Genomic DNA, 24,139 nt, shown 5'->3' with positions numbered 1-24,139 from the left:
GGTTCCTGCTCTTTAGGCTAAAGGCATATTGCCTCAGGCCATGGATATTCCAGAGAGTGAAGGCTTTCTGTTCCATAAAGTGTTGAATGTTGTTAGTCGCCTGGTTTGGCCTCAGACCATTAAGTCTGAGCAGAGCCTGCTGAGCATCTGACCCTGTTCTCTCTCTCTCTCTCTCTCTCTCTCTCTCTCTCTCTCTCTCTCTCTCTCTCTCTCTCTCGCTCTCGCTCTCGCTCTCTCTCGCTCTCTCTCGCTCTCTCTCTCTCTCTCTAAAAATGCTTGAATCAGTTATAGAACCCAGTACCTTTTATGGTTGTGAGGTCTGGTGTCCGCTCACTAACCAAGAATTCACAAAATGGGACAAACACCAAATTGAGACTCTGCATGCAGAATCCTATCCTCAGAGTATAATGTAAAATAATAAATAACGCATGCAGAGCAGAATTAGGCTGATACCCACTAATGATCAAAATCCAGAAAAGAGACGTTAAATTCTACAACCACCTAAAAGGAAGCGATTCCCAAACCTTCCAAAACAAAACCATCACCTACATAGAGATGAATCTGGAGAAGAGTCCCCTAAGCAAGCTAGTCCTGGGGCTCTGTTCACAAACACAAACACACCCCACAGAGCCCCAGGACAACAGCACAATTAGACCCAACCAAATCATGAGATTTTTTATTTTATTTGACACATTGGAAAGAATTAACAAAAAAACAGAGCAAACTAGAATGCTATTTGGCCCTAAACAGAGAGTACACAGTGGCAGAATACCTGACCACTGTGACTGACTCAAACTTAAGGAAAGCTTTGACTATGTACAGACTCAGTGAGCATAGCCTTGCTATTGAGAAAGGCCGCCGTAGGCAGACATGGCTCTCAAGAGAAGACAGGCTATGTGCACACTGTCCACAAAATGAGGTGGAAACTGAGCTGCACTTCCTTACCTCCTGCCCAATGTATGACCATATTAGAGACACATATTTCCCTCAGATTACACAGATACACAAAGAATTCAAAAACAAATCCAATTGTGATTAACTTCCATATCTACCGGGTGAATACCACAGTGTGCATCACAGCAGCAAGATGTGTGACCTGTTGCCTCAAAAAAGGGCAACCAGTGAAGAACAAACACCATTGTAAATACAACCTATATTTATGTTTTAGTTTATATTCCCTTTTAGCTATTTGCACATCGTTACAACACTGTATAAAGACATAATATGACATTTGAAATGTCTTTATTCTTTTGGAAGTGTAATGCTTCCTGTAAATCTGTTATTGTTTATTTCACTAAGTGTTCATTACCTTTTCACTTGCTTTGGCAATGTAAACATATGTTTTCCATGCAAATAAAGCCCTTGAATTGAATCGAGAGAAAGAGAGGGGAAGAGAGGGGGAGGGAGAGGGAAAGAGGGGGGTGGAGAAAGGTAGAGGGAGAACGGGAGCAGAAGAGGGAGAGAAGAGGTGGAGAAAGGGAGAGGGAGAGAGGGGGGTGGAGAAAGGGAGAGGGAGAGAGGGGGTTGGATAAAGGGAGAGGAAGAGAGGGGGTTGGGGAAGGGAGAGGGGGTGGAGAAAGGGAGAGGAAGAGGGAGGGAGGGGGTTGGGGAAGGGAGAGGGAGAGAGAGAGGGGGATGGAGAAAGGGAGAGGGGGTGGAGAAAGGGAGAGGAAGAGAGGGAGGGGGTGGAGAAAGGGAGAGGAGGTGGAGAAAGGGAGAGGAAGAGAGGGAGGGGGTGGAGAAAGGGAGAGGGAGAGAGGGAGGGGGTGGAGAAAGGGAGAGGAAGAGGGAGAGGGGGTGGAGAAAGGGAGAGGGAGAGAGAGAGGGGGTGGAGAAAGGGAGAGGAAGAGGGAGAGGGGGTGGAGAAAGGGAGAGGGAGAGAGGGAGGGGGTGGAGAAAGGGAGAGGAAGAGGGAGAGGGGGTGGAGAAAGGGAGAGGAAGAGGGAGAGGGGGTGGAGAAAGGGAGAGAAAGAGGGAGAGGGGGTGGAGAAAGGGAGAGGGAGAGAGGGAGAGGGGGTGGAGAAAGGGAGAGAAAGAGGGAGAGGGGGTGGAGAAAGGGAGAGAAAGAGGGAGAGGGGGTGGAGAAAGGGAGAGGGAGAGAGGGGCACGGGACCAGAGAGCCCCTTTCTCTCTCTCCTTCCCCTGCTCCACTCTCCCTTCCTCCTCTCCAACAATTCCCTATTCAGCTCCCACGTGCCCCTGCCCCCCCCCCCCACCCTCCAGCGACCGAGGTGCTATTGTCTCGTTTCCTGTGGCCAGTCGACCTCCAGCCCACCGACCGCGCACGCGCACGCCAACTCACAAACAAATCCTCTGCTGAAATTCACATTCAACTAGGCACTGGACCCTGCGCGTTGAATTGGATCCCTGACTGCGATTTTCCATCAAATAAAAATAAACAGCTCTTCTAGATACGTCAAGTTTGTTACGTTTTTACCAAATGACAGAACCTGGGAAACGTCTGAATACTGTTTGAAGGGAAGTTACTGCAAAGAGACCACCTGCGGAAGAAAAACAAAACCACTTGTGGGTGAACCAGTCTGCTGTTTCACGGGACAGTAGCGGTGTCGAACGTGTTGACTTGACAACCAGAGGTGACAACCAGGTGAGCTGTCATCCTTATCATCATCATCCTCACTAACTCAGATAGCAGGTTTCCACTAGTTACCACAGCCACAAAGTCCAAAAAAATATAAGTGTACAAAACATTAGGAACACCAACCTGATATTGAGTTGCACCCCTTTTGCCTTCAGAACAGCCTCAATTTGTCGATGCATGGACTCTACAAGGTGTCGAAAGCGTTCCACAGCGATGCAGGCCCCCCCATGTTGACTACAATGCTTCCCACAGTTGTGTCAAGTTGGCTGGATGTCCTTTGGGTGGTGGACCGTTCTTGATACACACTGAAAACTGTTGAGTGTGGAAAACCCCAGCAGCTTTGCAGTTCTTGACACAAACCGGTGCGCCTGGCACCTACTACCATACCCCGTTGAAAGGCACTTAAATATTTAGTCTTGTCCATTCACCCTCTGAATGGTACACAATCTGTATCAAATGTCTCAAGGCAAAAAATACTTTTGAACCTGTCTCCTAACCCTAACCCTTCATCTACATGGATTGAAGTGGACTTAACAGGTGACATTAAGGTTAGGTTTAAAATCTGATTTTAAGAAGAGAAATAGTAGAAATTGTCAGAGTTATGACTTTGTGGCTGTGGTAACTAGTGACAATCAAGCTAATCGGTCACTGAACCAAAACTTCTGTTGTTCTTTACAGGTTCAACTGTTGTCCTTTAACTTGTTTGAAGAGTTATATCGCCAGCGGCTCTCTCTTTCCCTGAGTTGTTAGATAGGACTAGGACAGCTCTCTCTTTCCCTGCGTTGTTAGATAGGACTAGGACAGCTCTCTCTTTCCCTGCGTTGTTAGATAGGACTAGGACAGCTCTCTCTTTCCCTGCGTTGTTAGATAGGACTAGGACAGCTCTCTCTTTCCCTGCGTTGTTAGATAGGACTAGGACAGCTCTCTCTTTCCCTGCGTTGTTAGATAGGACTAGGACAGATCTCTCTTTCCCTGCGTTGTTAGATAGGACTAGGACAGCTCTCTCTTTCCCTGCGTTGTTAGATAGGACTAGGACAGCTCTCTCTTTCCCTGCGTTGTTAGATAGGACTAGGACAGCTCTCTCTTTCCCTGCGTTGTTAGATAGGACTAGGACAGCTCTCTCTTTCCCTGCGTTGTCAGATAGGACTAGGACAGCTCTCTCTTTCCCTGTGTTGTTAGATAGGACTAGGACAGCTCTCTCTTTCCCTGTGTTGTCAGATAGGACTAGGACAGCTCTCTCTTTCCCTGAGTTGTTAGATAGGACTAGGACAGCTCTCTCTTTCCCTGCAATGTCAGATAGGACTAGGACAGCTCTCTCTTTCCCTGCGGTGTTAGATAGGACTAGGACAGCTCTCTCTTTCCCTACATTGTTAGATAGGACTAGGACAGCTCTCACTTTCCCTGCATTGTCAGATAGGAATAGGACAGCTCTCTCTTTCCCTGCATTGTTAGAAACGACTAGGGAAGATCTCTCTTTCCCTACATTGTTAGATAGGACTAGGACAGCTCTCTCTTTCCCTGCGTTGTTAGATAGGACTAGGACAGCTCTCTCTGTCCCTGCATTGTTAGAAACGACTAGGGCAGATCTCTCTTTCCCTACATTGTTAGATAGGACTAGGACAGCTCTCTCTTTCCCTGCATTGTCAGATAGACTAGGACAGCTCTCTCTTTCCCTGCATTATCAGATAGGACTAGGACAGCTCTCTCTGTCCCTGCATTGTTAGAAACGACTAGGGCAGCTCTCCCTTTCCCTACATTGTTAGATAGGACTAGGACAGCTCTCTCTTTCCCTGCATTGTTAGATAGGACTAGGACAGCTCTCTCTTTCCCTACACTGTTAGATAGGACTAGGACAGCTCTCTCTTTCCATGCATTGTCAGATAGGACTAGGACAGCTCTCTCTTTCCCTGTGTTGTTAGATAGGACTAGGACAGCTCTCTCTTTCCCTACACTGTTAGATAGGACTAGGACAGCTCTCTCTTTCCATGCATTGTCAGATAGGACTAGGACAGCTCTCTCTTTCCCTACACTGTTAGATAGGACTAGGACAGCTCTCTCTTTCCCTGCATTGTTAGATAGGACAGCTCTCTCTTTCCATGCATTGTCAGATAGGACAGCTCTCTCTATCCCTGCGTTGTTAGATAGGACTAGGACAGCTCTCTCTTTGCCTGCATTGTCAGATAGGACTAGGACAGCTCTCTCTTTCCCTACACTGTTTAGATAGGACTAGGACAGCTCTCTCTTTCCCTGCGTTGTCAGATAGGACAGCTCTCTCTTTCCCTGCGTTGTTAGATAGGACAGCTCTCTCTATGCCTGCATTGTCAGATAGGACTAGGACAGCTCTCTCTTTCCCTGCATTGTTAGATAGGACAGCTCTCTCTTTGCCTGCATTGTCAGATAGGACTAGGACAGCTCTCTCTTTCCCTGCGTTGTTAGATAGGACTAGGACAGCTCTCTCTTTCACTGCGTTGTTAGATACTACTAGGACAGCTCTCTCTTTCCTGTGTTGTTAGACAGGACTAGGACAGCTCTCTATTTACCTGTGTTGTTAGACAGGACTAGGACAGCTCTCTCTTTCCCTGCATTGTTAGATAGGACTAGGACAGCTCTCTCTTTCCCTGCATTGTTAGATAGGACTAGGACAGCTCTCTCTTTCCCTGCGTTGTAAGACAGGACTAGGACAGCTCTCTCTTTCCCTGCATTATCAGATGGGACTAGGGCAGCTCTCTCTTTCCCTGTGTTGTTAGATAGGACTAGGACAGATCTCTCTTTCCCTGCATTATCAGATAGGACTAGGACAGCTCTCTCTTTCCCTGCATTGTTAGATAGGACTAGGACAGCTCTCTCTTTCCCTGTGTTGTTAGACAGGACTAGGACAGCTCTCTCTTTCCCTGCGTTGTTAGGCAGGACTAGGACAGCTCTCTCTTTCCCTGCATTGTCAGATAGGACTATCAAAGCTCTCTCTTTCCCTGTGTTGTTAGATAGGACTAGGACAGCTCTCTCTTTCCCTGTGTTGTTAGATAGGACTAGGACAGCTCTCTCTTTCCCTGCATTGTCAGATAGGAATAGGACAGCTCTCTCCTTCCCTGCATTGTTAGATAGGACTAGGACAGCTCTCTCTTTCCCTGCATTGTTAGAAACGACTAGGGCAGATCTCTCTTTCCCTACATTGTTAGATAGGACTAGGACAGCTCTCTCTTTCCCTGCATTGTTAGATAGGACTAGGACAGCTCTCTCTTTCCCTGCATTGTTAGATAGGACTAGGACAGCTCTCTCTTTCCACGCATTATCAGATAGGACAGCTCTCTCTTTCCTTGCATTATCAGATAGGACTAGGACAGCTCTCTCTGTCCCTGCATTGTTAGAAACGACTAGGGCAGCTCTCTCTTTCCCTACATTGTTAGATAGGACTAGGACAGCTCTCTCTTTCCATGCATTGTTAGATAGGACTAGGACAGCTCTCTCTTTCCCTACACTGTTAGATAGGACTAGGACAGCTCTCTCTTTCCCTGCATTGTTAGATAGGACAGCTCTCTCTTTCCATGCATTGTCAGATAGGACAGCTCTCTCTTTCCCTGCGTTGTTAGATAGGACTAGGACAGCTCTCTCTTTGCCTGCATTGTTAGATAGGACTAGGACAGCTCTCTCTTTCCACGCATTATCAGATAGGACAGCTCTCTCTTTCCTTGCATTATCAGATAGGACTAGGACAGCTCTCTCTGTCCCTGCATTGTTAGAAACGACTAGGGCAGCTCTCTCTTTCCCTACATTGTTAGATAGGACTAGGACAGCTCTCTCTTTCCATGCATTGTTAGATAGGACTAGGACAGCTCTCTCTTTCCCTACACTGTTAGATAGGACTAGGACAGCTCTCTCTTTCCCTGCATTGTTAGATAGGACAGCTCTCTCTTTCCATGCATTGTCAGATAGGACAGCTCTCTCTTTCCCTGCGTTGTTAGATAGGACTAGGACAGCTCTCTCTTTGCCTGCATTGTCAGATAGGACTAGGACAGCTCTCTCTTTCCCTACACTGTTAGATAGGACTAGGACAGCTCTCTCTTTCCCTGCGTTGTCAGATAGGACAGCTCTCTCTTTCCCTGCGTTGTTAGATAGGACAGCTCTCTCTATGCCTGCATTGTCAGATAGGACTAGGACAGCTCTCTCTTTCCCTGCATTGTTAGATAGGACAGCTCTCTCTTTGCCTGCATTGTCAGATAGGACTAGGACAGCTCTCTCTTTCCCTGCGTTGTTAGATAGGACTAGGACAGCTCTCTCTTTCACTGCGTTGTTAGATACTACTAGGACAGCTCTCTCTTTCCCTGTGTTGTTAGACAGGACTAGGACAGCTCTCTCTTTCCTGTGTTGTTAGACAGGACTAGGACAGCTCTCTATTTACCTGTGTTGTTAGACAGGACTAGGACAGCTCTCTCTTTCCCTGCATTGTTAGATAGGACTAGGACAGCTCTCTCTTTCCCTGCATTGTTAGATAGGACTAGGACAGCTCTCTCTTTCCCTGCGTTGTAAGACAGGACTAGGACAGCTCTCTCTTTCCCTGCATTATCAGATGGGACTAGGGCAGCTCTCTCTTTCCCTGTGTTGTTAGATAGGACTAGGACAGCTCTCTCTTTCCCTGTGTTGTTAGATAGGACTAGGACAGCTCTCTCTTTCCCTGCATTATCAGATAGGACTAGGACAGCTCTCTCTTTCCCTGCATTGTTAGATAGGACTAGGACAGCTCTCTCTTTCCCTGTGTTGTTAGACAGGACTAGGACAGCTCTCTCTTTCCCTGCATTGTTAGGCAGGACTAGGACAGCTCTCTCTTTCCCTGCATTGTCAGATAGGACTATCACAGCTCTCTCTTTCCCTGTGTTGTTAGATAGGACTAGGACAGCTCTCTCTTTCCCTGTGTTGTTAGACAGGACTAGGACAGCTCTCTCTTTCCCTGCGTTGTTAGGCAGGACTAGGACAGCTCTCTCTTTCCCTGCATTGTCAGATAGGACTATCACAGCTCTCTCTTTCCCTGTGTTGTTATATAGGACTAGGACAGCTCTCTCTTTCCCTGTGTTGTTAGATAGGACTAGGACAGCTCTCTCTTTCCCTGCATTGTCAGATAGGACTAGGACAGCTCTCTCTTTCCCTGCATTGTTAGATAGGACTAGGACAGCTCTCTCTTTCCCTGCATTGTTAGAAACGACTAGGGCAGATCTCTCTTTCCCTACATTGTTAGATAGGACTAGGACAGCTCTCTCTTTCCCTGCGTTGTTAGATAGGACTAGGACAGCTCTCTCTGTCCCTGCATTGTTAGAAACGACTAGGGCAGATCTCTCTTTCCCTACATTGTTAGATAGGACTAGGACAGCTCTCTCTTTCCCTGCATTGTTATATAGGACTAGGACAGCTCTCTCTTTCCACGCATTATCAGATAGGACAGCTCTCTCTTTCCTTGCATTATCAGATAGGACTAGGACAGCTCTCTCTGTCCCTGCATTTTTAGAAACGACTAGGGCAGCTCTCTCTTTCCCTACATTGTTAGATAGGACTAGGACAGCTCTCTCTTTCCATGCATTGTTAGATAGGACTAGGACAGCTCTCTCTTTCCCTACACTGTTAGATAGGACTAGGACAGCTCTCTCTTTCCCTGCATTGTTAGATAGGACAGCTCTCTCTTTCCATGCATTGTCAGATAGGACAGCTCTCTCTTTCCCTGCGTTGTTAGATAGGACTAGGACAGCTCTCTCTTTGCCTGCATTGTCAGATAGGACTAGGACAGCTCTCTCTTTCCCTACACTGTTAGATAGGACTAGGACAGCTCTCTCTTTCCCTGCGTTGTCAGATAGGACAGCTCTCTCTTTCCCTGCGTTGTTAGATAGGACTAAGACAGCTCTCTCTTTCACTGCGTTGTTAGATAGGACTAGGACAGCTCTCTCTTTCCCTGCGTTGTTAGATAGGACTAGGACAGCTCTCTCTTTCACTGCGTTGTTAGATGGGACTAGGACAGCTCTCTCTTACCCTGTGTTGTCAGATAGGACTAGGACAGCTCTCCCTTTCCCTGCATTGCTAGATAGGACTAGGACAGCTCTCTCTTTCCCTGAGTTGTAAGACAGGACTAGGACAGCTCTCTCTTTCCCTGCATTATCAGATGGGACTAGGACAGCTCTCTCTCTTTCCCTGCATTGTTAGATAGGACTAGGACAGCTCTCTCTTTCCCTGTGTTGTTAGACAGGACTAGGACAGCTCTCTCTTTCCCTGCGTTGTTAGGCAGGACTATCACAGCTCTCTCTTTCCCTGTGTTGTTAGATAGGACTAGGACAGCTCTCTCTTTCCCTGCGTTGTTAGATAGGACTAGGACAGCTCTCTCTTTCCCTGCGTTGTTAGATAGGACTAGGACAGCTCTCTCTTTCCCTGCATTGTTAGATAGGACTAGGACAGCTCTCTCTTTCCCTGCATTATCAGATAGCAATAGGACTAAGAGCATGCCTTGAAATCAATGCCAGCTGATTCCTGACCTGGAACTTCTTACAGTAATCTGTTTATACCTCTATAACCCCCATTATAACACTGGAATAATGAAGAAAACAGACATGCATGTGGGAAGACTATCTGATTATCAGTTTTACATTTTGATTTGATACATTCTACATGCCATGGTCTGCCTGTCTGCCTGCCTGTCTACCTGTTTCTCTGCCTGTCTGTCTGAGATGTACTATCTATAGTAGGACTGACATAAAGAAACAGCTGTATTGGTCACTGTGTGTTACTGTGTCAAATCACATTTAGTTACTGTGTTAAGTCACTGTGTTAAGTCACTGTTACTGTGTTAAATCACTGTGTTAAGTCACTGTTACTGTGTTAAATCACTGTGTTACTGTGATAAGTCACTGTGTTACTGTGTTAAGTCACTGTGTTAAGTCACTGTGTTACTGTGTTAAGTCACTGTGTTAAGTCACTGTTACTGTGTTAAATCACTGTGTTACTGTGATAAGTCACTGTGTTAGTGTGTTAAGTCACTGTTACTGTGTTAAGTCACTGTGTTAGTGTGTTAAGTCACTGTGTTAGTGTGTTAAGTCACTGTGTTAGTGTGTTAAGTCACTGTGTTAGTGTGTTAAGTCACTGTTACTGTGTTAAGTCACTGTGTTAGTGTGTTAAGTCACTGTTACTGTGATAAGTCACTGTGTTAGTGTGTTAAGTCACTGTTACTGTGTTAAGTCACTGTGTTAGTGTGTTAAGTCACTGTGTTAGTGTGTTAAGTCACTGTGTTAGTGTGTTAAGTCACTGTTACTGTGATAAGTCACTGTGTTAGTGTGTTAAGTCACTGTTACTGTGTTAAGTCACTGTGTTAGTGTGTTAAGTCACTGTTACTGTGTTAAGTCACTGTGTTAGTGTGTTAAGTCACTGTGTTAAGTCACTGTGTTACTGTGTTAAGTCACTGTGTTACTGTGTTAAGTCACTGTGTTAAGTCACTGTTACTGTGATAAGTCACTGTGTTAGTGTGTTAAGTCACTGTTACTGTGTTAAGTCACTGTGTTAGTGTGTTAAGTCACTGTGTTAGTGTGTTAAGTCACTGTTACTGTGATAAGTCACTGTGTTAGTGTGTTAAGTCACTGTTAAAAGTCACTGTGTTAGTGTGTTAAGTCACTGTGTTATTGTGTTGAGTCACTGTTACTGTGATAAGTCACTCTGTTAGTGTGTTAAGTCACTGTTACTGTGTTAAGTCGCTGTGTTAGTGTGTTAAGTCACTGTTACTGTGATAAGTCACTGTGTTAGTGTGTTAAGTCACTGTTACTGTGTTAAGTCACTGTGTTAGTGTGTTAAGTCACTGTTACTGTGATAAGTCACTGTGTTAGTGTGTTAAGTCACTGTTACTGTGTTAAGTCACTGTGTTAGTGTGTTAAGTCACTGTTACTGTGTTAAGTCACTGTGTTAGTGTGTTAAGTCACTGTGTTACTGTGTTAAGTCACTGTGTTAAGTCACTGTTACTGTGATAAGTCACTGTGTTAGTGTGTTAAGTCACTGTTACTGTGTTAAGTCACTGTGTTACTGTGTTAAGTCACTGTGTTAAGTCACTGTTACTGTGTTAAATCACTGTGTTACTGTGATAAGTCGCTGTGTTAGTGTGTTAAGTCACTGTTACTGTGTTAAGTCACTGTGTTAGTGTGTTAAGTCACTGTGTTAGTGTGTTAAGTCACTGTGTTAGTGTGTTAAGTCACTGTGTTAGTGTGTTAAGTCACTGTTACTGTGTTAAGTCACTGTGTTAGTGTGTTAAGTCACTGTTACTGTGATAAGTCACTGTGTTAGTGTGTTAAGTCACTGTTACTGTGTTAAGTCACTGTGTTAGTGTGTTAAGTCACTGTTACTGTGATAAGTCACTGTGTTAGTGTGTTAAGTCACTGTTACTGTGTTAAGTCACTGTGTTAGTGTGTTAAGTCACTGTTACTGTGTTAAGTCACTGTGTTAGTGTGTTAAGTCACTGTGTTACTGTGTTAAGTCACTGTGTTAAGTCACTGTTACTGTGATAAGTCACTGTGTTAGTGTGTTAAGTCACTGTTACTGTGTTAAGTCACTGTGTTACTGTGTTAAGTCACTGTGTTAAGTCACTGTTACTGTGTTAAATCACTGTGTTACTGTGATAAGTCGCTGTGTTAGTGTGTTAAGTCACTGTTACTGTGTTAAGTCACTGTGTTAGTGTGTTAAGTCACTGTTACTGTGTTAAGTCACTGTGTTAGTGTGTTAAGTCACTGTGTTAAGTCACTGTGTTACTGTGTTAAGTCACTGTGTTACTGTGTTAAGTCACTGTGTTAAGTCACTGTTACTGTGATAAGTCACTGTGTTAGTGTGTTAAGTCACTGTTACTGTGTTAAGTCACTGTGTTAGTGTGTTAAGTCACTGTGTTAGTGTGTTAAGTCACTGTTACTGTGATAAGTCACTGTGTTAGTGTGTTAAGTCACTGTTACAAGTCACTGTGTTAGTGTGTTAAGTCACTGTGTTAGTGTGTTGAGTCACTGTTACTGTGATAAGTCACTGTGTTAGTGTGTTAAGTCACTGTTACTGTGTTAAGTCGCTGTGTTAGTGTGTTAAGTCACTGTTACTGTGATAAGTCACTGTGTTAGTGTGTTAAGTCACTGTTACTGTGTTAAGTCACTGTGTTAGTGTGTTAAGTCACTGTTACTGTGTTAAGTCACTGTGTTAGTCTGTTAAGTCACTGTTACTGTGATAAGTCACTGTGTTAGTGTGTTAAGTCACTGTTACTGTGTTAAGTCACTGTGTTAGTGTGTTAAGTCACTGTTACTGTGTTAAGTCACTGTGTTAGTGTGTTAAGTCACTGTTACTGTGTTAAGTCACTGTTACTGTGTTAAGTCACTGTGTTAAGTCACTGTTACTGTGTTAAGTCACTGTGTTAATGTGTTAAGTCACTGTTACTGTGTTAAATCACTGTTACTGTGTTAAAATCAAATCAAATCAAATTTTATTTGTCACATACACATGGGTAGCAGATGTTATTGGTCATGGCATTATTTAAAGTGACTAGTGATACATTTGTTATTAAGTCCATTTATTAAAGTGGCCAGAGATTTGAGTCAGTATGTTGGCAGCGGCCACTAAATGTTAGTGGTGGCTGTTTAACAGTCTGATGGCCTTGAGATAGAAGCTGTTTTTCAGTCTCTCGGTCCCTGCTTTGATGCACCTGTACTGACCTCGCCTTCTGGATGATAGCGGGGTGAACAGGCAGTGGCTCGGGTGGTTGTTGTCCTTGATGATCTTTATGGCCTTCCTGTGACATCGGGTGGTGTAGGTGTCCTGGAGGGCAGGTAGTTTGCCCCCGGTGATGCGTTGTGCAGACCTCACTACCCTCTGGAGAGCCTTACGGTTGTGGGCGGAGCAGTTGCCGTACCAGGCGGTGATACAGCCCGACAGGATGCTCTCAATTGTGCATCTGTAGAAGTTTGTGAGTGCTTTTGGTGAAGCCAAATTTCTTCAGCCTCCTGAGGTTGAAGAGGCGCTGCCGCGCCTTCTTCACAACGCTGTCTGTGTGGGTGGACCAATTCAGTTTGTCCGTGATGTGTACACTGAGGTACTTAAACACCTGAGCCACTGCCTGTTCACCCCGCTATCATCCAGAAGGCGAGGTCAGTACAGGTGCATCAAAGCAGGGACCGAGAGACTGAAAAACAGCTTCTTTCTCAAGGCCATCAGACTGTTAAACAGCCATCACTAACATTTAGTGGCCGCTGCCATACATGTAAAAAATGTATCACTAGCCACTTTAAACAATGCCACTTAATATAATGTTTACATACCCTACATTACCCATCTCATATGTATATACTGTACTCTATACCATCTACTGCATCTTGCCATCTTTATGTAATACATGTATCACTAGCCACTTTAAACAATGCCACTTAATATATTGTATATGTATATACTGTACTCTATACCATCTACTGCATCTTGCCATCTTTATGTAATACTTGTATCACTAGCCACTTTAAACAATGCCACTTAATATAATGTTTACATACCCTACATTACTCATCTCATATGTATATACTGTACTCTATATTATCTACTGCATCTTGCCATCTTTATGTAATACATGTATCACTAGCCACTTTAAACTATGCCACTTTATGTTTACATACCCTACATTACTCATCTCATATGTATATACTGTTCTCTATACCATCTACTGCATCTTGCCTATGCCGTTCTGTACCATCACTCATTCATATATCTTTATGTACATATTCTTTATCCCTTTACACTTGTGTGTATAAGGTAGTAGTTGTGGAATTGTTAGGTTAGATTACTTGTTGGTTATTACTGCATTGTCGGAACTAGAAGCACAAGCATTTCGCTACACTCGCATTAACATCTGCTAACCATGTGTATGTGACAAATAAAATTTGATTTGATTTGATTTTAACCAGGTATTTATATATATTATATATATATAACTCTAACCCTTTATATAACCAGGTATTTATATATATAACCCTAACCCTTTATTTAACCAGGTATTTATATATATAACCCTAACCCTTTATTTAACCAGATATTTATATATTATATATATATATAACCTTAACCCTTTATTTAACCAGGTATTTATATATTATATATATAACTCTAACCCTTTATTTAACCAGGTATTTATATATATAACCCTAACCCTTTATTTAACCAGATATTTATATATTATATATATAAACCTTTATTTAACCAGGTATTAATATATTATATATATAACCCTAAACCTTTATTTAACCAGGTATTTATATATTATATATATAACCCTAAACCTTTATTTAACTAGGTATTTATATATTATATATATATAACCCTAAACCTTTATTTAACTAGGTAGGCCAGTTGAGAACAAGTTCTAATTTACAACTGCGACCTGGCCAAGATAAAGCAAAGCAGTGCGACAAAAACAACACAGAGTTACACATTTAGAATAAACAAACGTACAGTCAACAACACAATAGAAAAATCTGTATTCAGTTTGCAAATGAAGTAAGGAGGTAAGGCAATAAATAGGCCAATAGTGGCAAGTAATTACAATTTAGCAATTAACACTGGAGTGATAGATGTGCAGATGAGGATGTGCAACAAGAAATACTGGTGTACAAAAGAGCAGAAAAACAAAAACAAATATGGGGATGAGGTAGGTAGTTGGTTGGATGGGCTATTTACAGATGGGCTGTGTATTTAACCTTTATTTAACTGAATAATTTCAGCCAATTATCCCCAGAGTTTGTGAGTCTGCCCTAGGGGAAATGCTTTCATTCTAACAGACTAACTGACTTAGAGGGGAGATGCTAGGCTATCATGCTAACAGTCTAACTGACTTGCTTATTTCTGTCTGCAGGCGAAGCAACCAGCCCAAACACACACACATAGTGTCAGCATCTCTGGGAGTGTTTGTGTGTGTGTGTGCATCTGAGATCGGGATGCCCTGGAGGGGGCTTGCCTGGTGGACCCCCCACTGACCTCCCCAGAGAACGCCCACTACCCCCCCCCCCAATCGTTACCCTTCTACCTCCACCCCGGCCTCAGCATGGCTGGTCTGGTGCTGAATGAGACAGGCATGGAGGACTGTGGGATAGATGACAGCTTTAAGTATGACCTGTACAGCGTGGTCTACAGCGTGGTGTTTGTCCTGGGGCTCTCCACCAACTGTGCTGCTCTCTTTGTGTTCTGCTTCCGGATGAAGCTACGCAACGAGACCACGCTGTTCATGACTAACCTGGCGTTGTCAGACCTTGTGTTTGTGTTCACGCTGCCTTTCAAGGTCTACTACAACGTCAACCGACACTGGCCCTTTGGAGACGAACTCTGCAAGGTAGTTACTACTTTCTAGTCCTTTTCACTGTGTCAAATGTTCTGTCATTGCACAGGTGTTTGACTGTATATGTGTTTCTGTCTAATACGTCTATTCCACCCCCCAAGTGTCAGGCAATGAATGAATGAATTAGTAATTTAATTAATCAATTAACTAGCCAATCTTTCTCCTTCACCCAGGTATCAGGAACAGCGTTCATCACCAACATCTACGGTTCCATGTTGTTCCTCACCTGCATCAGCGTGGACCGCTTTCTGGCCATCGTCTACCCCTTTCGCTCACGTTCAGTCCGCACACGGAGGAACGCAGGCCTGGTGTGTGCTGCGGTCTGGCTCACTATCGTGGGTGGAGGGATATCGGTCACCTTCTTTTCCACGATCAACCAGGCGAACCGCGCCACGGCCTGCTTCGAGGGATTCTCCAAGAGCACCTGGAAGACATACCTGTCTAAGATCACTATATTTATAGAGGTGAGAAGAGAGAGAGAGAGGGAGGCAGGAAGGGAGGAAGAGAGAGAAGGCTTCTCCTCGATCACCTGGAAGATGTAGGCCGGGATTAAATCAGAAACAGTGTATAGCGTGCTTAACATCTCCAATTCATCTGACCTTAAAAAAGATCTCTGGGAACATGGTAATATTGATAGATCTCTGGGAACATGGTAATATTGATAGATCTCTGGGAACGTGGTAATATTGATAGATCTCTGGGAACATGGTAATATTGAAAGGTCTCTGGGAACGTGGTAATATTGAAAGATCTCTGGGAACGTGGTAATATTGAAAGATCTCTGGGAAGCCACCTTGTAAAAGACATCAGTATCTATCAGTGTCTATCAGTGTCTATCAGTGTCCATCAGTGTCTATCAGTATATGTCAGTGTATATCAGTGTCTATCAGTGTCTATCAGTGTCCATCAGTGTCTATCAGTATATATCAGTGTATATCAGTGTCTATCAGTGTCCATCAGTATCTATCAGTGTCTATCAGTGTATATCAGTGTCCATCAGTGCCCATCAGTGTCTATCAGTATCTATCAGTGTCTATCAGTGTCTATCAGTATCTATCAGTGTCTATCAGTGTCTATCAGTGTCTATCAGTGTCTATCAGTGTCTATCAATATCTATCAGTGTCTATCAGTATATATCAGTGTCCATCAGTGTCTATCAGTGTCCATCAGTGTCCATCAGTGTCTATCAGTGTCTATCAGTGTCTATCAGTGTCTATCAGTGTCTATCAGTGTCTATCAGTGTCTATCGGTGTCTATTGGTGTCTATCGGTGTCTATCAGTGTCTATCAGTATATATCAGTGTCTATCAGTATATATCAGTGTATATCAGTGTCTATCAGTGTCTATCAGTGTCTATCAGTATCTATCAGTGTATATCAGTGTCTATCAGTGTCTATCAGTGTCCATCAGTGTCTATCAGTATATATCAGTGTCTATCAGTATATATCAGTGTATATCAGTGTCTATCAGTATCCATCAGTGTCCATCTGTGTCTATCAGTGTCTATCAGTATATATCAGTGTCTATCAGTGTATATCAATGTCTATCAGTGTCTATCAGTGTCTATCAGTGTCTATCAGTGTCCATCAGTGTACATCAGTATCTATCAGTGTATATCAGTGTCTATCAGTGTCTATCAGTGTCTATCAGTGTCCATCAGTGTACATCAGTATCTATCAGTGTATATCAGTGTCTATCAGTGTCCATCAGTATCTATCAGTGTATATCAGTGTCTATCAGTGTCCATCAGTATCTATCAGTGTCTATCAGTGTCTATCAGTGTCTATCAGTATCTATCAGTGTATATCAGTGTATATCAGTGTCTATCAGTGTCTATCAGTGTCTATCAGTGTCCATCAGTGTCTATCAGTATCTATCAGTGTCTATCAGTGTCTATCAGTGTCTATCAGTGTCTATCAGTATCTATCAGTGTCCATCAGTGTCTATCAGTATCTATCAGTATCCATCAGTCTCTATCAGTATCTATCAGTATCTATCAGTATATATCAGTGTGTCTATCAGTATCTATCAGTGTCCATCAGTATCCATCAGTGTCTATCAGTATCTATCAGTATCTATCATTGTGCCTATCAGTATCTATCAGTGTGTGTGTATATATATCAGTGTCCATCAGTGTCCATCAGTGTCTATCAGTGTCTATCAGTGTCTATCAGTGTCTATCAGTGTCTATCAGTGTCTATCAGTGTCTATCAGTGTCTATCAGTGTCTATCAGTGTCCATCAGTGTCCATCAGTGTCTATCAGTGTCTATCAGTATCTATCAGTGTCTATCAGTGTCTATCAGTATCTATCAGTGTCTATCAGTGTCTAACAGTGTGTATATATATCTATCGGTGTCTATCAGTGTCTATCAATATCTATCAGTGTCCATCAGTGTCCATCAGTATCTATCAATATCTATCAGTGTCTATCAGTATCTATCAGTGTCTATCAGTGTCCATCAGTGTCCATCAGTGTCCATCAGTGTCCATCAGTGTCTATCAGTGTCTATCAGTGTCTATCAGTGTCTATCAGTGTCTATCAGTGTCTATCTGTGTCCATCAGTATCTATCAGTGTCTATCAGTGTCTATCAATGTCTATCAGTGTCCATCAGTGTCTATCAGTGTCCATCAGTATCTATCAGTGTCTATCAGTGTCTATCAGTGTCTATCAGTGTCTATCAGTGTCTATCAGTGTCCATCAGTGTCTATCAGTGTCTATCAGTGTCTATCAGTATCTATCAGTGTCTATCAGTGTCTATCAGTGTCTATCAGTATCTATCAGTGTCTATCAGTGTCTAACAGTGTGTATATATATCTATCAGTCTATCAGTGTCTATCAATATCTATCAGTGTCCATCAGTGTCCATCAGTGTCCATCAGTATCTATCAGTGTCCATCAGTGTCCATCAGTGTCTATCAGTGTCTATCAGTGTCTATCAGTGTCTATCAGTGTCTATCAGTGTCTATCAGTGTCTATCAGTGTCTATCAGTGTCTATCAGTGTCTATCAGTGTCCATCAGTGTCCATCAGTGTCCATCAGTGTCCATCAGTGTCTATCAGTGTCTATCAGTGTCTATCAGTGTCTATCTGTGTCTATCTGTGTCTATCTGTGTCTATCTGTGTCCATCAGTATCTATCAGTGTCTATCAGTGTCTATCAGTGTCTATCAGTGTCTATCAGTGTCCATCAGTGTCCATCAGTGTCTATCAGTGTCCATCAGTATCTATCAGTGTCTATCAGTATCTATCAGTGTCTATCAGTGTCTATCAGTGTCTATCAGTGTCTATCAGTGTCCATCAGTGTCTATCAGTGTCTATCAGTGTCTATCAATGTCTATCAGTGTCTATCAGTGTCTATCAGTGTCTGTCAGTATTTATCAGTGTCTATCAGTGTCCATCAGTGTCTATCAGTTTCCATCAGTATCTATCAGTGTCTATCAGTGTCTATCAGTGTCTATCAGTGTCTATCAGTGTCTATCAGTGTCTATCAGTGTCTATCAGTGTCCATCAGTGTCTATCAGTGTCTATCAGTGTCTATCAATGTCTATCAGTGTCTATCAGTGTCTATCAGTGTCCATCAGTATCTATCAGGGTCCATCAGTATCTATCAGTATCTATCAGTGTCTATCAATATCTACCAGTGTCTATCAGTGTCCATCAGTATCTATCAGTATCTATCAGTGTCTATCAGTGTCTAACAGTGTCTATCAGTGTCTATCAGTGTATATCAGTGTCCATCAGTGTCCATCAGTGTCTATCAGTATCTATCAATATCTATCAGAGTCTATCAGTGTCTATCAAAATCTATCAGTGTCCATCAGTGTCTATCAGTATCTATCAGTGTCCATCAGTGTCTATCAGTATCTATCAGTGTCCATCAGTATCTATCAGTATCTATCAGTGTCCATCAGTATCTATCAGTGTCCATCAGTATCTATCAGTGTCCATCAGTATCTATCAGTGTCCATTAGTGTCCATCAGTGTCTATCAGTATCTATCAGTGTATTTCAGTGTCTATCAGTGTCCATCAGTGTCCATCAGTATCTATCAGTGTCCATCAGTATCTATCAGTATCTATCAGTGTCTATCAATATCTATCAGTGTCTATCAGTGTCCATCAGTATCTATCAGTGTCTATCAGTGTCCATCAGTATCTATCAGTATCTATCAGTGTCTATCAGTGTCTAACAGTGTGTATATATATCCATCAGTGTCTATCAGTGTCTAACAATATCTATCAGTGTCCATCAGTGTCCATCAGTGTCCATCAGTATCTATCAATATCTATCAGTGTCTATCAGTGTCTATCAGTGTCTATCAGTATCTATCAATATCTATCAGTGTCTATCAGTGTCTATCAATATCTATCAGTGTCCATCAGTGTCTATCAGTATCTATCAGTGTCCATCAGTATCTATCAGTATCTATCAGTGTACATCAGTATCTATCAGTGTCCATCAGTGTCTATCAGTGTCTATCAGTGTCTATCAGTGTCTATCAGTGTCTATCAGTGTCCATCAGTATCTATCAGTGTCTATCAGTATCTATCAGTGTCTATCAGTGTATATCAGTGTCTATCAGTGTCCATCAGTATCTATCAGTATCTATCAGTGTCTATCAGTGTCTATCAGTGTCTATCAGTGTGTGGGTATATATATATATATCAGTGTCTATCAGTGTCTATCAGTGTCTATCAGTGTCTATCAGTGTCTATCAGTGTCTAACAGTGTTTGGGTATATATATATATATCAGTGTCTATCCGTGTCCATCAGTATCTATCAGTATCTATCAGTGTCTATCAGTGTCTATCAGTGTCTATCAGTGTCTAACAGTGTGTGGGTATATATATATATATATCAGTGTCTATCAGTGTCTATCAGTGTCTACCAGTGTCTATCAGTGTCTACCAGTGTGTGGGTATATATATATATATATATATATATATCAGTGTCTATCAGTATCTATCAGTATCTATCAGTTTCCATCAGTATCTATCAGTATCTATCAGTATCTATCAGTATCTATCAGTGTCTATCAGTGTCTAACAGTGTGTGGGTATATATATATATATATCAGTGTCTATCAGTGTCTATCAGTGTCTATCAGTGTCTATCAGTGTCTAACAGTGTGTGGGTATATATATATATATATATATATATATATATCAGTGTCTATCAGTATCTATCAGTGTCTATCAGTGTGTGGGTATATATATATATATATATATATATATCAGTATCTATCAGTATCTATCAGTGTCTATCAGTGTGTATATCAGTGTCCATCAGTATCTATCAGTATCTATCAGTGTCTATCAGTGTTTATATCAGTGTCCATCAGTATCTATCAGTATCTATCAGTGTCTATCAGTGTGTATATCAGTATCCATCAGTATCTATCAGTATCTATCAGTGTCTATCAGTGTCTATCAGTATCTATCAGTGTCTATCAGTATCTATCAGTGTCTATCAGTGTCTATCAGTGTCTATCAGTATCTATCAGTGTCTATCAGTATCTATCAGTGTCTATCAGTGTCTATCAGTGTCTATCAGTGTCCATCAGTATCTATCAGTGTCTATCAGTGTCTATCAGTGTCTATCAGTGTCTATCAGTATCTATCAGTATCTATCAGTGTCTAACAGTGTGTATATATATCTATCAGTATCTATCATTGTCTAACAGTGTGTATATATATATCAGTGTATATAATAATATAATATAATAATATCTATCAGTGTCCATCAGTGTCTATCAGTATCTATCAGTGTCTATCAGTGTCCATCAGTGTCCATCAGTATCTATCAGTATCTATCAGTGTCCATCAGTGTCTATCAGTGTCTATCAGTGTCTATCAGTGTCTATCAGTGTCTATCAGTGTCTATCAGTGTCTATCAGTGTCTATCAGTGTCTATCAGTGTCTATCAGTGTCTATCAGTGTCTATCAGTATCTATCGGTGTCTATCGGTATCTATCGGTATCTATCGGTATCTATCGGTGTCTATCGGTGTCTATCGGTGTCTATCGGTGTCTATCAGTGTCTATCAGTGTCTATCAGTATCTATCAGTGTCTATCAGTGTCTATCAGTGTCTATCAGTGTCTATCAGTGTCCATCAGTGTCTATCAGTGTCTATCAGTGTCTATCAGTGTCTATCAGTATCTATCAGTATCTATCAGTGTCTAACAGTGTGTATATATATCTATCAGTATCTATCATTGTCTAACAGTGTGTATATATATATCAGTGTATATAATAATATAATATAATAATATCTATCAGTGTCCATCAGTGTCTATCAGTATCTATCAGTGTCCATCAGTATCTATCAGTATCTATCAGTGTCCATCAGTGTCTATCAGTGTCTATCAGTATCTATAAGTGTCTATCAGTGTCTATCAGTGTCTATCAGTATATATCAGTGTCCATCAGTGTCTATCAATGTCTATCAGTGTCTATCAGTGTATATCAGTTCCCATCAGTGTCTATCCGTGTCTATCAGTGTCTATCAGTGTCTATCAGTGTCTATCAGTGTCTACCAGTGTCTATCAGTGTCTATCGGTGTCTATCAGTGTCTATCAGTATATATCAGTGTCCATCAGTATCTATCAGTGTCTATCAGTATATATCAGTGTATATCAGTGTCTATCAGTGTCTATCAGTATCTATCAGTGTATATCAGTGTCTATCAGTGTCTATCAGTGTCCATCAGTGTGCATCAGTATCTATCAGTGTCTATCAGTATATATCAGTGTCTATCAGTATCCATCAGTGTCCATCTGTGTCTATCAGTGTCTATCAGTGTCTATCAGTGTCCATCAGTGTACATCAGTATCTATCAGTGTATATCAGTGTCTATCAGTGTCCATCAGTATCTATCAGTGTATATCAGTGTCTATCAGTGTCCATCAGTATCTATCAGTATCTATCAGTGTATATCGGTGTCCATCAGTGTCTATCAGTGTCTATCAGTGTCTATCAGTATCTATCAGTGTATATTAGTGTCTATCAGTGTCTATCAGTGTCCATCAGTGTCTATCAGTATCTATCAGTATCTATCAGTGTCTATCAGTGTCTATCAGTATCTATCAGTGTCCATCAGTGTCTATCAGTATCTATCAGTATCCATCAGTCTCTATCAGTGTCTATCAGTATCTATCAGTATATATCAGTGTGTCTATCAGTATCTATCAGTGTCCATCAGTATCCATCAGTGTCCATCAGTGTCTATCAGTATCTATCAGTATCTATCAGTGTGTCTATCAGTATCTATCAGTGTGTCTATCAGTATATATCAGTGTGTGTATATATATCAGTGTCCATCAGTGTCCATCAGTGTCTATCAGTGTCTATCAGTGTATATCAGTGTCTGTCAGTGTCCATCAGTGTCTATCAGTGTCTATCAGTATCTATCAGTGTCTATCAGTGTCTATCAGTATCTATCAGTGTCTATCAGTGTCTAACAGTGTGTATATATATCTATCAGTGTCTATCAGTGTCTATCAATATCTATCAGTGTCCATCAGTATCTATCAATATCTATCAGTGTCTATCAGTATCCATCAGTCTCTATCAGTGTCTATCAGTATCTATCAGTATATATCAGTGTGTCTATCAGTATCTATCAGTGTCCATCAGTATCCATCAGTGTCTATCAGTATCTATCAGTATCTATCAGTGTGTCTATCAGTATCTATCAGTGTGTCTATCAGTATATATCAGTGTGTGTATATATATCAGTGTCCATCAGTGTCCATCAGTGTCTATCAGTGTCTATCAGTGTATATCAGTGTCTGTCAGTGTCCATCAGTGTCTATCAGTGTCTATCAGTATATATCAGTGTCTATCAGTGTCTATCAGTATCTATCAGTGTCTATCAGTGTCTAACAGTGTGTATATATATCTATCAGTGTCTATCAGTGTCTATCAATATCCATCAGTGTCCATCAGTGTCTATCAATATCTATCAGTGTCCATCAGTGTCCATCAGTATCTATCAGTGTCTATCAGTGTCTATCAGTGTGTCTATCAGTGTCCATCAGTGTCTCTCAGTGTCTATCAGTGTCTATCAGTGTCTATCAGTGTCTATCAGTGTCTATCAGTGTCTATCAGTGTCTATCAGTGTCTATCAGTGTCCATCAGTATCTATCAGTGTCTATCAGTGTCTATCAGTGTCCATCAGTGTCCATCAGTGTCCATCAGTGTCCATCAGTGTCTATCAGTGTCTATCAGTATCTATCAGTGTCTATCAGTATCTATCAGTGTCTATCAGTGTCTATCAGTGTCTAACAGTGTGTATATATATCTATCAGTGTCTATCAGTGTCTATCAATATCTATCAGTGTCCATCAGTGTCCATCAGTATCTATCAATATCTATCAGTGTCTATCAGTATCTATCAGTGTCTATCAGTGTCCATCAGTGTCCATCAGTGTCTATCAGTGTCTATCAGTGTCTATCAGTGTCTATCAGTGTCTATCAGTGTCTATCTGTGTCCATCAGTATCTATCAGTGTCTATCAGTGTCTATCAGTGTCTATCAGTGTCTATCAATGTCTATCAGTGTCCATCAGTGTCTATCAGTGTCCATCAGTATCTATCAGTGTCCATCAGTATCTATCAGTGTCTATCAGTGTCTATCAGTGTCTATCAGTGTCCATCAGTGTCTATCAGTGTCTATCAGTGTCTATCAATGTCTATCAGTATCTATCAGTGTCTATCAGTGTCTATCAGTATCTATCAGTGTCTATCAGTGTCTAACAGTGTGTATATATATCTATCAGTGTCTATCAGTGTCTATCAATATCTATCAGTGTCCATCAGTGTCCATCAGTATCTATCAATATCTATCAGTGTCTATCAGTATCTATCAGTGTCTATCAGTGTCCATCAGTGTCCATCAGTGTCCATCAGTGTCTATCAGTGTCTATCAGTGTCTATCTGTGTCTATCAGTGTCCATCAGTATCTATCAGTGTCCATCAGTATCTATCAGTGTCTATCAGTGTCTATCAGTGTCTATCAGTGTCCATCAGTATCTATCAGTGTCTATCAGTGTCTATCAATGTCTATCAGTGTCTATCAGTGTCTATCAGTGTCTGTCAGTATCTATCAGTGTCTATCAGTGTCCATCAGTGTCTATCAGTGTCCATCAGTATCTATCAGTGTCTATCAGTGTCTATCAGTGTCTATC

The 24,139-nt window shown here is 41.8% G+C and overlaps 1 protein-coding gene across 1 annotated transcript in view; it reads left to right on the top strand.

The window, feature by feature from the left end:
* Positions 1-2,262: 2,262 nt before the first annotated feature.
* Positions 2,263-24,139, top strand: part of LOC129827329 (lysophosphatidic acid receptor 4-like) — a 46,762-nt gene continuing 24,885 nt past the window's right edge. The window contains exons 1-3 of the mRNA XM_055888080.1: positions 2,263-2,605; positions 14,472-14,945; positions 15,125-15,415. Of these exons, the coding sequence (XP_055744055.1) occupies positions 14,661-14,945; positions 15,125-15,415 (576 nt within the window). The 5' untranslated portion in view covers positions 2,263-2,605; positions 14,472-14,660. The remainder of the gene's footprint in view (positions 2,606-14,471; positions 14,946-15,124; positions 15,416-24,139) is intronic.

The sequence above is a fragment of the Salvelinus fontinalis genome, chromosome 29 (assembly GCF_029448725.1).
Source record: "Salvelinus fontinalis isolate EN_2023a chromosome 29, ASM2944872v1, whole genome shotgun sequence".
Lineage (NCBI taxonomy): Eukaryota > Metazoa > Chordata > Actinopteri > Salmoniformes > Salmonidae > Salvelinus > Salvelinus fontinalis.
Note: the sequence above shows the minus strand (reverse complement) of the source record. Positions and strands in the feature narration are given on the sequence as shown.